General features: G+C 44.7%; 1 protein-coding gene across 1 annotated transcript in view; it reads left to right on the forward strand.

Moving 5' to 3' along the window:
- The window catches only part of HS3ST2 (heparan sulfate-glucosamine 3-sulfotransferase 2), a 101244-nt gene extending 95247 nt beyond the window's left edge, over positions 1 to 5997 (forward strand). Inside the window, exon 2 of the mRNA XM_023189326.2 lies at positions 4601 to 5997. Coding sequence (XP_023045094.1) covers positions 4601 to 5219 — 619 coding nt within the window. The 3' untranslated portion in view covers positions 5220 to 5997. The remainder of the gene's footprint in view (positions 1 to 4600) is intronic.
- Positions 5998 to 12533: the final 6536 nt, after the last annotated feature.

Below are 12533 nucleotides of genomic sequence, written 5' to 3' on the forward strand. Positions count from 1 at the left end.
TGTAGAGTTTGGGAAGTCTTTAAACACAGTTTAAATGCACTGTTACCCTTATGTAATTTCATCTATTCCTGTCATACAGGCCAACACCTAATTACCATATATGCCACAGTCACGATATAATATGTCCTGATTTCTAAGAAAATCCAGCCAAAGAATTCTATTCAAGTGCCCTTGTGATTGTTTGCACATAATGCAAACTATCTACTCAATACTACTTTATTAAAATTAGTTCTACTCAAGTTTTAAAAAATTGTTTTTAATTGTTCTACTCAATACTAATAAATAGTATTTTTTTAATTGTCCTACTTAATACTAATAAGTACTATTTCAATCAACCAAAAAGGGTCCACATAGACTTTGGGCCTGGAAGCAAGAGATCAGTTGTATCAGCCTAGCAATGAATTAGAAGGTTCAAGGCACTAATGGGTGTGTTTGCAGGAAAGGCAGAAGGGGAAGGGATCTAAGCACAGGTGGATGGGTGAGCCCTTGTGTACCTTGTTCTCTGAGACTAGCAGGAGGGACTCAGGATGGTTGCACATAAGGATCAGCTTTAAGCTGGAGGAGAGGCAGATTGAAGGAGTTGAGGTGTTAGGTTGAAAGTTTATGCCTTTCTAGTGTCATGGGAGACTAGCTGCATGTTAAGGATGGATGACAGGATTCAGGCTGGGAGTGTATGATGAGAATTGGAAACATTTACTATGAAAAATGATGGAAAGGGCCTGATAAGACAAATATAAGATGACTGAGCAGTATTGAAGATTCAATGGAAGCTAGAATCCATGAACATAGTAAGGATCTACTTGTAAGTGCCAGCAATTTTCTCCACTGCTGTTTGGCAACCCAGGGACAGACCTGGAAAGGAGAAAAGGCTGGAAGGATGCATTATTAGAGACTGGGGAGAGCAATTAAAATGGGAAAATGGATGAGGATGAAGATGATGCTATTGAAATGATTGTTCGTTGGGTCCAGGGAAGGTATGGAGTAAAGTGAAATCAAGAGAATCTCAGATGTATTTGAAAATGGGTATAAGAAGTTTGAGACTGGAAAAGGTAGAAAGGGACGAGGTTGTAATCTGTAGTTTCCTGTGGCTGCCATAACAAATTACTGCAAACTGGGTGGCTTAAAACAACACAAATGCATTATTTCACAGTTCTAGAGGATAGAAGTCTGAGACCAAATTGTTCGCAGGGTTGGTTCCTTCTGACTGCTCTGAGAAGAATCTGCCCTGTGCCTCTCTCCTAGCTTCCAGTGGCTGCTCGTGGCAAATCCTAGGTATTTATGGCTTGTAGATATCTGACTTCACACTCTGCCTTCGTCTTCAGGTCACTGTATTTAATGTGTGACTCTTCCTCCCTTCTCTTACAAGGACACTCGTCACTGGGCTTATGGCCCACTCTAATCCAGGATGATCTCATCTGCAAGTCCTTAATTACATCTACAAAGACCCTTTTGCCAAATAAGGTCACATTCAAAGGTTCTGGGTGGGCTGGGCATGGTGACTCACACCCGTAATCCCAGCACTTTGGGAGGCCAAGGCAGGCAGATCTCTTGAGCCCAGGAGTTCAAGACCAGCCTAGGCAACATGGTGAAACCTTGTCTCTACAAAAAATACAAAAATTAGCCAAGAGTGGTGGCGAGTGCCTGTAGTCCCAGCTACCCGGGAGTTGTCAGGTGGGAGGATCACCTAAGCCAGGGGAGATTGAGGCTGCAGTGAGCCCTGATGGCACCACTGTACTCCAGCCTGGGTGACAGCCTGAGACTCTGTCACACACACACACACACAAAACCCAAAACAGAACAAAGGTTGTGGGTGGACTTATCTTTTGGAGGGTCACCATTCAAACCTCTACATAGTCTTAGAGTGAAATTTCTGAATTAACCACTTCAGAGTTAGGCAAATTTCCATGACATGACCCAAGGTATGGCCATGAAAAAGAGTTGGTGAAGGAAAGAGAAAATGGAAATACTTGGAATAGCAAAGGTCAAAGAACTGTGAGGCTAGGGTATTGGGTGGAGAGAGTGATAGGAGTCGGGAAGCAGAAAGCTAAGAACTGGGAGTTGATATTCCAAAGGATGCGAGAATGAATGTTCTGGGGGTTGGTAAATCATAGTGTTAGTGATGCAGGGCAGGCAAGCCTCGGGGAGTTCTTGGCTTTGCCCAGGAAAGAATTCAAGGGCAAGCCAGTGTTGTTAGACAAGCAACTTTTATTGAAGCAGCAGTGTACAGCAGAAGCAGGGGCACTGTTCCTTGCAGAGAAGGGCTACCCTACAGGGGTAGTATATAGGCAGAATATCCAGAGTAGTAGCAGCTCGGAGGCAGTTCTGCAGTCATATTTATACCCACTTTTAATTACATGCAAATTAAGGGGCAGATTAGGCAGAAATTTACCACCCTAGGAAAAGGATGGTAACTTTCAGGTCATCAGGTTGTTGCCATAGAAAGGGATGATCACTTCCGGGCGTTGCTATGGCAGTGGTAAGCTGACAGGGCACACTGGTGGGCATGTCTTGTGGAAAGCTGCTTCCGCCCCACCCTGTTTTAGCTAGTCCTCAATTTGGTCCCATATCCAAGTCCTGCCTCTGGAGTCTAGACCCGCCTCCTACCACATTAGGCTTGGGAAAGGTGTTTCTCAACTCTGTCTTCCCATTAGAATGATCTGAGGAACTTTATATAAGTATATCTCCTCCCTGAATATTTTGAATCAGTTGTTCTACGACAGAGCCCAGACATGTTTGAAAGAGAGAAGAAAAAAAGAGAGAGAGAGAAAGGAAGGAAGGAAGGAAGGAAGGAAGGAAGGAAGGAAGGAAGGAAAGAAGGGAGGGAAAGAGAGAGAAAGAAAGAGAGAGAGAGAGGAAGGAAGGAAGGAAAGAAAAGGAAGGAAAGGAAGGAAAGGAAAAGAACTTCTCGGGTAGTTCTAAGGTGCAGCTAGAATTAAGAAAAATGCACATAAGGGTCAACGGTGACCTTCATCAGGAAGTAGCGGTTGGGAACCAGGGATGCTCCCCTCCATCAAGGTCTGAATGAGATGCTCCCGGGAAAGAGACTTCAGTGCTTCTTCCCAGATCCCTTAAGGTCTCAAGCAGAGCCAGGAAATTAAAAAACAAGGGAAAGAGAGGTTACATAGCCTGGCTCCTGACTGAGGTCCCAACCAGCCTGGAGTTCTTGGCTTGTTCAAGCCTACACAAAGGATGTATTTCAACCGTTTTTCAGCAGAAGAAGACGTCAGAACTCATATCTAAAACAGTTGCTATTCCTGCAAGACAAGACTTTTTCCCCAAAAAAAGATTTTCTTAATATATTTGGAGAAATATCTTTTGCCAGAACAATATTCAGTGGCTTACTTTGTAATTTTTGAATATGTAATAAATGCATTAAAATTTTCAAGCAGTTTTAAAGGTTATAAAATAAAAAGTAATTCTTGTCCAGGTACAGTGGCTTGTGCCTATGGTACCAACATTTTGAGAAACCAAGGCAGGAGGATCACTTGAAGCTTGGAGTTTGAGACAAGCCAGGGCAACATAGTGAGACCCTATATCTACAAAAAAAAATGCAAAAAATAAGTCAGGCATGGTGGTTTACACCTGTAATCTCAGCTGCTCAGGAGGCTGAGGGGAGAATCACTTGAGCCCAGGAGTTCAAGACCAGCCTGGGCAACACAGTGAGACCCCATCTCTACAAAAAATTGTTAAAAATCAGCCAGGAGTGGTAGCATGAGCCTGTAGTCCCGGCTTCTTGAGGTGAGAGGATCAGTGGAGCCCCGGAGTTCGAGGCTTCAGTGAGCCATGATTGTAACTCTGCATTATACCTTGGGAGATAGAGTGAGACCTTGTCCCTTAAAAAAAAAAAGAAAAGTAAAGTAATTCTCATTTATCCCTCATCTTCTAATTCTGCACTCACCTTGTTTCCTCCCTAGAAGCAACTGCTTTTATTGGTTCCTTATGTATCCTTCCTAAGATGTACAAGCTGTATCTCACCTATTTTCATTTAACACTGTATGTTGGAAGTCATTCCATATTAATGCATACAGATCTACCTAACCCTATTAATTGGCTATTCCACAATTTATTTAGCTCACAATGATGGATGTTTAGATTTTTTCCAGTCTTGAAGCAAACAGGTTAAACATTAAATAAGAAAAAAAGCCTGTGATCCCAGCACTTTGGGAGGTTGAGGTGGGAGGATTGCTTGAGCCCAGGTGTTCGAGAGTAGCCTGGCAACATAGTGAGACCCTGCTCTACAAAAAAATAGAAAAACTTAGCCAGACATGGTGGCGCACACCTGTAGTACCAGCTACTTGGGAGGCTGAGATGAGAAGATAGCCTGATCCCAGGAGTTGGAGGCTGCAGTGAGCTGTGACTGTACCACTGCACTCCGGCCTGGGCAACAGAGTGAGACCCTGTCTCAAAACAAAAGAAAAAAAGAAAAGAAAAGAAAAGCAACAAGATTTAAAGTGAGTCCCTCACCAGGTGAGAGCTTTGAATGGAACAGAGGCGAGGAGGGGGATGCAGCAGGTCCCTGGGTGGAAGGGCTGATGTAGCTGGGCCTGAGGCCTGGCCCCAGGCAAACCTATTTGATGATGTGTTCCTTCTGCCCACACAGGAGCCTGATGCCCAGGACCCTGGAGAGCCAGATCACGCTGGAGAAGACGCCCAGCTACTTCGTCACTCAAGAGGCTCCTCGACGCATCTTCAACATGTCCCGAGACACCAAGCTGATTGTGGTCGTGCGGAACCCTGTGACCCGCGCCATCTCTGATTACACCCAGACACTCTCCAAGAAGCCCGACATCCCGACCTTTGAGGGCCTCTCCTTCCGCAACCGCACCCTGGGCCTGGTGGACGTGTCGTGGAACGCCATCCGCATCGGCATGTACGTGCTGCACCTGGAGAGCTGGCTGCAGTACTTCCCGCTAGCTCAGATTCACTTCGTCAGTGGCGAGCGACTCATCACTGACCCGGCCGGCGAGATGGGGCGAGTCCAGGACTTCCTGGGCATTAAGAGATTCATCACGGACAAGCACTTCTATTTCAACAAGACCAAAGGATTCCCTTGCTTGAAAAAAACAGAATCGAGCCTCCTGCCTCGATGCCTGGGCAAATCAAAAGGGAGAACTCATGTACAGATTGATCCTGAAGTGATAGACCAGCTCCGGGAATTTTATAGACCTTACAATATCAAATTTTATGAAACTGTTGGGCAGGACTTCAGATGGGAATAAGCCCACGAGAGGAAAGGGTTCTCAAGGGTTCTTCTGCTTATCTCTTCCATGAGATTTGCTCCCAGACCCTCTGATCTTCTCCCTCCAACAAATCTCAGCTCCAGCCCCCTTTCCCACCTTGAGTTGCATCATCTTGGAACCAGGAAGCCCAGCTAAAGCCGAGAGAACAGAAAGTCCCCGCCACTATCTCTCATCAGTCTGTTCAAGCAAAGTTGATCTGCTCCTGGCATGTCCAGTAAATTCCAGAATCATTCTCCTTTCTGCCCATAAGGGGCCTTGGGGAATTGCTTTAAGAAGAGTGAATGTTCCAGTGACGATAGATACTATAAGCGATGATGGTTCTGTTGCTATGGGCACAGCAGTCAGTCTCTGTCATTGTCCATGCAGGAGTGGCCTTGTTAAATCCAAGTGGCTTGTATCTTCCCTCTGAGCTTCATTTCTTCAAGATGCTCTGGGTGGTGGGATGGGAGACCATCCTTAGCCTTCCTGAGACCTTAGCAATCATTGAGAGATTGCAAAGCTGAAAGCACCTCCAGCCACTCCTGGGAGACAGACCCTTTGGTGATGAAATAAACCAGTGACTTCAGAGCCTGTGGTCTCAACTGTGCTTGAAAAACACTGTCTCTGAAAACCACTTTGTGATTCTCCCTGCTCCCTGTGGACAAAAGCACATAATTCTGCTGTTACGGGTACTCTGCTCATTCGAGCTTTCATGTTCAGCATGCAATGGAATCATGCTTATCCATGTGAAATAAATATGGCTCTCTTGTGTCCTTAATGCTGGGTTTTTCTATGTAAGCTGGGTCTGCAGCACAGTTCATTAATTCAACTTCTCCCAGTGCCAGAAGGCAGCTGGTGCTGGGGGTGGTCTAGGGGTCAGGGAGGAGGGCAAGGACTACTTGAGGCAGAGGCAAAGTGGTGGAGATGAGGAAAGAAGTTCTTGGTGGCAGAAGCTGAGACAGAAAGATCATGTGAGATCTATGGGAACACCCTCTATCTGAAACAGAAGTCTGTGTTCATTCTCTGCTTAGAAATTTTAGATCAGAAGTGCCACACTGAAGGTCCAAAGGCTGATGGGGCATCAGATATCCTTTTGCTTGGCCAGGATGGTATTTTGAAATAACTGTCAACAGTTAGAAACTGGGAGCATTCGTATGTAAAAAATATGGATTTCCAGCTTCCTATTAAAAAAAGAGAGAGAGAGAGACTTGACTACACTAAGCCTGCCCCACATCATGGCAACAATTGGCTGCTGCCTTTGGATGGAACCTGCACTCCCCAGTTTTACAGCTCCCATGTAGGCACCCTCCCTTGCTGACTTGTCATTTGCCGGGTCTTGTAGGCATTTGAGTTCCCAGCCCTGGCTTGAATGTCTCTCGTAACCTCCAGTAAAGCCCAAATCCTCCAGCATGGCACCCAAGACGACCCCAACTTACAGTTTCTCCTTCATCCTCTGTTCCAACCTTGCAGAACGATGTGCCTTTTGTTGCATTTTTCAAGTCTCCATACCTATTCCCATGCCATTTCCTTCACCTGGAATGCTTTTTTCCCTGACACGTCTCCAGCTAATGGAAACCCATGCTTCCTTCACTCAAGTGTCGTTTGCTTGATATTTGTGAAGCCTTCTCCAGCTAAGCTATCTGCTCACTCTTCTGTTCACTGGGGAGCTTGTACATGACTCAATGGCAGCTTTTATCATATTAGATTATAATTATTTGTGTAAATGTGTAAATCTCTGCCTCCACTATAGACCATGAACTCCTCAAGAGTCAAGACTATATCTTGTTAAGATGTAGTAGGAACATAGCAGATGTGTGATGGTTGAATGTGTGAGAGGGTGGATGGATGTTGGAGGTCTGGGGTTGTGGATAAGGGTGTCCCAAGGAACTGCATTTCTGGGGGATGCTTTCCAGATAGCTCCATGTATCCATAGGAAGCAAGGAAGGATTGTTGAACATCTGGGGACCGCGTGGACTTTGTGTGCTCTGTCAGGCACAGTAGAAGCTCCTTGAAGATCAGTTTTGACTTATAAGGGTGGAAGACACTAAAGTGTAATACAACAACTCTGCATCTTGGTCCATCTTCCTTACCCAAGCGTCTTACAGGGAATCAAATGACTGGATCCGTGGCATCAAGAAATCAATTCTGCAGGTCTGCCTCTGTGCTTTCCCTGTGGATCTGGAGAAGTGACAGGGTGCAAGCCATTCCTGCTTGGAAGTTGGGGCCCTGAGCCTCTGGTGATCAGAAAAAGGGCAGACTGTATACGGGCATTAATTAATTGCCCTTATACACTTCCCATCCAAAAGCATTTGGTGTTCTGTAACTCTGGGCCTTATAGGGGCCAAAGCCATATCCAACGGGAGACAGAAGTGCATTGAGACACAAAGGAATCGCCTAAGAAGGAGTCAATGCAATTTGCTTGTTTATTCTGAAGAGATCAGTCAGAATTGATGAAAATTTTGAATTTTGTGCGCATAAATGCAGCTTTATTCCTTTGCATGACAAGCAATCTCAGACTGCCCGGACTAAGTAAATTTCAAGTATTAATGAATAGGTATGAGTCTCTCGTAATTATCATCTCAATCATTGTATGCAAATGAAAGATGCTTAAAAATCCTAGTTTAAATGAGTAAAATCTGGAGTACATGAATCTGCTCAGCAAACTCTGATTTTTTAATCCAGTGCAAATGGACCCTTTTACCCAGGCTGCCCAAGGGCAAACTTGTGCAAGTTCCAAATTAGTATGCTTTAAATAGATGAAGTTTGAATGTTCAATCTGAACTAGAAAGGCTCCTCAGGGTGTGTGTGTGTGCGTGTGTGTGTGTTTGGTTAGGTTGCTGAAACAGAGACACAAAATGGCAGTGTCTTAAAAGGCCGAAATGTATTTCTCTCTTACTAACAGCCTGGAGTGGACGGCAGTTCCATGACACCAGAGACTGGAGACCCATGCATCCTACTATATCTGCATTCCACTCAGCAGGAAGAGGGTGTAGAAATAAATGAAGGCTATCCAAATGAGAGCAAGCAGAGGTCATCGATTCAGAGCTTGCTCTAGCAAGGAGTCTTGCATTTGGCAGAAACTTACAGGCTGGCAGAACAGTGGGAAAGGTTCATACTGGAAAAGAGAGAAGGCTTCAGGGGTGCCTGATTGTAGGTAGTTAGCATAGGAAAGCTGGAAGTGAGCTCATTAGAAGTGGGTCATTTGGCTGGGTGCAGCGGGTCACATCTGTAATCCCAGCACTTTGGGAGGCTGAGGCTGGCAGATCCCTTGAGTCTAGGAGTGCGAGACCAGCCTGGGCAACATGGTGAAAACCTGTCTCTATGAAAAAAAAAAAAAAAATAGCTAGGATTGTGCCATGTCCTGTAATCCCAGCTATTTGGGAGGCTGAGGCAGGATGATCATCTGAGCCCAGGGAGGTCGAGGCTGCAGTGAACTGTGATTACACCACTGCACTGTAGCCTGGACATCTAAAACAAAAACAAAAATCAAAACAAACAAAACAAAAACGGGCATCTTATGTGATTGATTCAGAGGTTTATGTGATTCTCTGTCTGGTCCTGAGTTGGAAGCAGGGACAAAAAATGGAGGAGCTGGCAGTTCTTGAACAAGTCTTTCTCATTCTGGGCCAGTTGCTGCAGGGATTGTGGTCTGGCTTCCCAAGCAGGTTGCTGAAGAGGTTGTGGATCAGAGTTCTATTGCCATTGTTCGTTGGTACATTCAATCTCTTAGGAGCAAAAAGGGGCACAGGAAGAACATGCCTCTTCCCTTTGAGGTTGCAACATCATTTCTACTCACAGCATCTTCATATTGTGAATGGTGCCTCCTGTGGTTGTGCAAAGGTAGTGGTACCACTTTGACTTCCACCCTCTTGGGTAGAACATAGTTATTTGGTCACACTTAGATGTGAGGGAAGCTGGGAAATGTAATCTTTAATTTGGGTGTCACTATACTGAGCTAAAACTAGGATATTCTATGAAAGAAGGGGAGAACAGATATTGAGGGATATCTAGCTGTCTTGGCCACAGAACCATATCAATGTAGCAAAGCCTCCAGGTGTTTCTGATTCTCTCTGTGGCTTTGTGTCAATATGTGAGTATGCTTCTCCACACATAGTGGAATGTGTCTGTACCTGTTTCAGTCCCTGCTTTCTTTCCCTTGCCTCTGTCTAAGGACAATATGGTTTAGAAGCAAGCACAATTTGCTCAGACGCAGTAGGTCTGAGTTTGAATCCCACCTCTGTCATTCCCTAGCTACATGACCTTGGGGAAATTATTTAACTTCTTTGAGCCAATTGTATCATCAGTAAATTGGGACATCAATTTGTACCCATGATAAGGGGTTTTTGTTGTGAAGATTAAGCGAGAAAACACTTGCCTCACACGTAGTAGGCAGTCCATTCATATTCCCTTTATTCCTGGCAGTGGAATCCACCACCGCTCCAGTACTTCTGTTGGCTGAGATCAGCTACAGCTCTAACAGAACTACAGAATTGCTCATAGCAATTTCCTTCTTCCTATGAATAGGTGAATTAAATCACTTTCACAACCCCGCATCAAGTGGCTCACTCTAAACACTAGGCTCCAGATTCTCTGGCCAGATAAACCCAGTCCCTGTGCCTCCTAGGGTAAGGTGCTCTCTCACTCTGATTTTCCGCATTCATCCCCAGTTTATACCTGTTGTCCTGGCATAATTATCAACATTGCCTCTTTCACTCTCAACCATGCCCCACTTGGGATGGTAAATCTCTGGGTGTCCTTATTGTCCCTAAACTCTGACACCAACTTGTTCCTCCTAAAGGGCTAATCCTCAAGATTTCATGGCCATCCCTTTCTTATCATCCAGTTCTAAGCTCAAATATCCACTCAAAACTTGCCCTTTGTCTTCCCCAGTCACTCTCAATCTTGTAATTCTTAAAAGTCTATTATAGCACTTATCACTATCTGACATTATATATTACTTGTTTGATATCTGTCTCTTCTAGAGGTCTAGGAGCTACATGAGAGTGGGGACTATGCTCATATTTTTCAGCATAGTGCCTGACATACATAAGTACTTAATAATTATTTGAGTTCATGAATGAACTTCTGGGGCTCTCTAACCTGAATGTTAGTCCTTTTGATCATTGCTTAACCACAAGAATAGACCCTGTTCCTCGGCTCTATCTTCTGCCTGAAATCACTCAGGTATCTTGGGATCTTTATTGCCATCATTAGCCTTTGTGAGGTTAGAAAAAGGCACTCTTCATTGGCAGATAAATGGGAAAAGGTGTGTCTTTGGGGTGGACACAGCATTTTGAGTATACAGCATGGTGAATGGAATACAGATTGGATATCAGCCCCCACTCTGCCCCCCAGCCCCCAGCTGGCATCTTTTTGTAAGGCACAAACTGCAGTCTTGCATGGCAGCCCTGTCTACAGTTCCTCCCCATTCACTGGGATTCCATGTCCCTGAATGATCTGGAAATTAGCACTGAGATACTTCTGCCTTTGGACATCCAAGACTCTTTCTATTTGTCTAGCTCTGCCTTTCAGGAGCTTCTCCAACTCTGCTGGTATTGTGATCCTTAGTGATTCCTCACACTCCACATTCAGTCCTTTTGGTATGCACATGTGTGTCTCTCCATGGATGCATATGTATGTGTGGTTTTGTGTCTTCTTGTGCGTATGTGTCTCTTTATTACATCCTCATAAACACTTATTAACACTCAAAACTATTCAACAAAAATTTATGAATGTGTGCAAAAGGGAAGTGCAGATGTAATGACAGCTAACATTTATTCAGTGCTTTTTGTATGCCAGCAATTGTGCTTTCCATATCTTATAACAACTCTGTAAGGCAAGTATTATTTCCTTTTTGTTAATAGTTTATTATTATTATTATTATTTTTGAGATGGAGTCTGGCTCTGTTGCCCAGGCTGGAATGCAGTGGTGCGATCTCGACTCACTGCAAGCTCTGCCTCCCAGGTTCACGCCATTCTCCTGCCTCAGCCTCCCAAGTAGCTGGGACCACAGGCGCCCGCCACCAGGTCAGCTAATTTTTTTTTGTATTTTTAGTAGAGACGGGGTTTCACCATGTTAGCCAGGATGGTCTCGAGCTCCTGACTTTGTGATCCACCTGTCTCCATCTCCCAAAGTGTTGGGATTATAGGCATGAGCCACCTCACCCGGCCAAGGCAAGTACTATTTCAAAGTGTAGTCAAAAGTAAAACTATTCGGTGTGGTGGTTAAGACCACAGATGCCTAAGTTCTAACCCTAGCTTACTACTCTCTTACTCTGAGACCTTAAACAAGTTATTTTAGGTTCCTGTGCCAGTTTCCTCATCTATAAAATAGGGGGATTAAGAATTGTACCAATATCATAGTGGCTTCATGAGGATTCAACAAATTCAATTCATATGAAGTGTTTGGAATCACACTCAAACATGATAGCTGATATTGATGCTCTCCTCATTTTGAGATGAGAAAAGTAAGACTTTAAAAAAGTAAAGAAAATGTCTAAAGTTCTCACATCTGGTAGAGCCAGGAGTCAAGTCAGGCTCTAGTCTCCAGGCTACACCCTTGATTGCCAGAGTATGAGCACTGTCCTGGAGCAAGTCTCACAGGAGACACATGAGACAGTGAGCAAAGTGCAATAATTGGAGCAATGCAAGAATTTACGGTCATATAAACGAGGAGAACAACACAGAATCAGCAAGAACTTCATGAAGAAGGCCATGGAACACCTTCCCACTCTTCTCCCACTTATGATAAATCTCTCAACCTCTAGATGAAGTTCAGCTTGTTACCCACACAATGGATAGGTTTTGTAGCTTGGCCGGTGACAGCCCAGTGACCACAACCAAGAGGGGTTTAACAAGGGGGTTTTTATTACTCGCAACAGTAAGAAGAACACCAGGGATAGCTTCCAAAGCAGTGCCTCCTCGAGCTGGGGCTGGGTCAGGTTTCATAAGCATAGGGTAATGAGGTGCAATCTGATTGGATCTTGAAATAAGGTGATGTCAGGAGGCCTGATCTGACTGGGTCCTGCCATGAGGTGACAGCAGAGCCTGATCTGATTGGATTCTGGATCCTGCCGTGTGATATCTGCTTCTCCATTCAGTCCCCGCTCCTTGGTCTGGTCACTTAGGTTTCCTCAGAAGTTGCAAGCTTGGTTCATGTGAGCATGCTTAGGTTACATGAGCTGAGGGTTTGGGCAGCTGAGAAACAGCTCGCAACTTTGTTACATAAAAGTTGAACCAAATTGTTCATTGGACAAGCTTGCCCCAGAGGGACAATGAGGTTACATTTTTTTCCTTAAACTTGATGAAGAACCT

This window comes from Piliocolobus tephrosceles, chromosome 17 (genome assembly GCF_002776525.5).
Source record: "Piliocolobus tephrosceles isolate RC106 chromosome 17, ASM277652v3, whole genome shotgun sequence".
Taxonomy (NCBI): Eukaryota; Metazoa; Chordata; class Mammalia; order Primates; family Cercopithecidae; genus Piliocolobus; species Piliocolobus tephrosceles.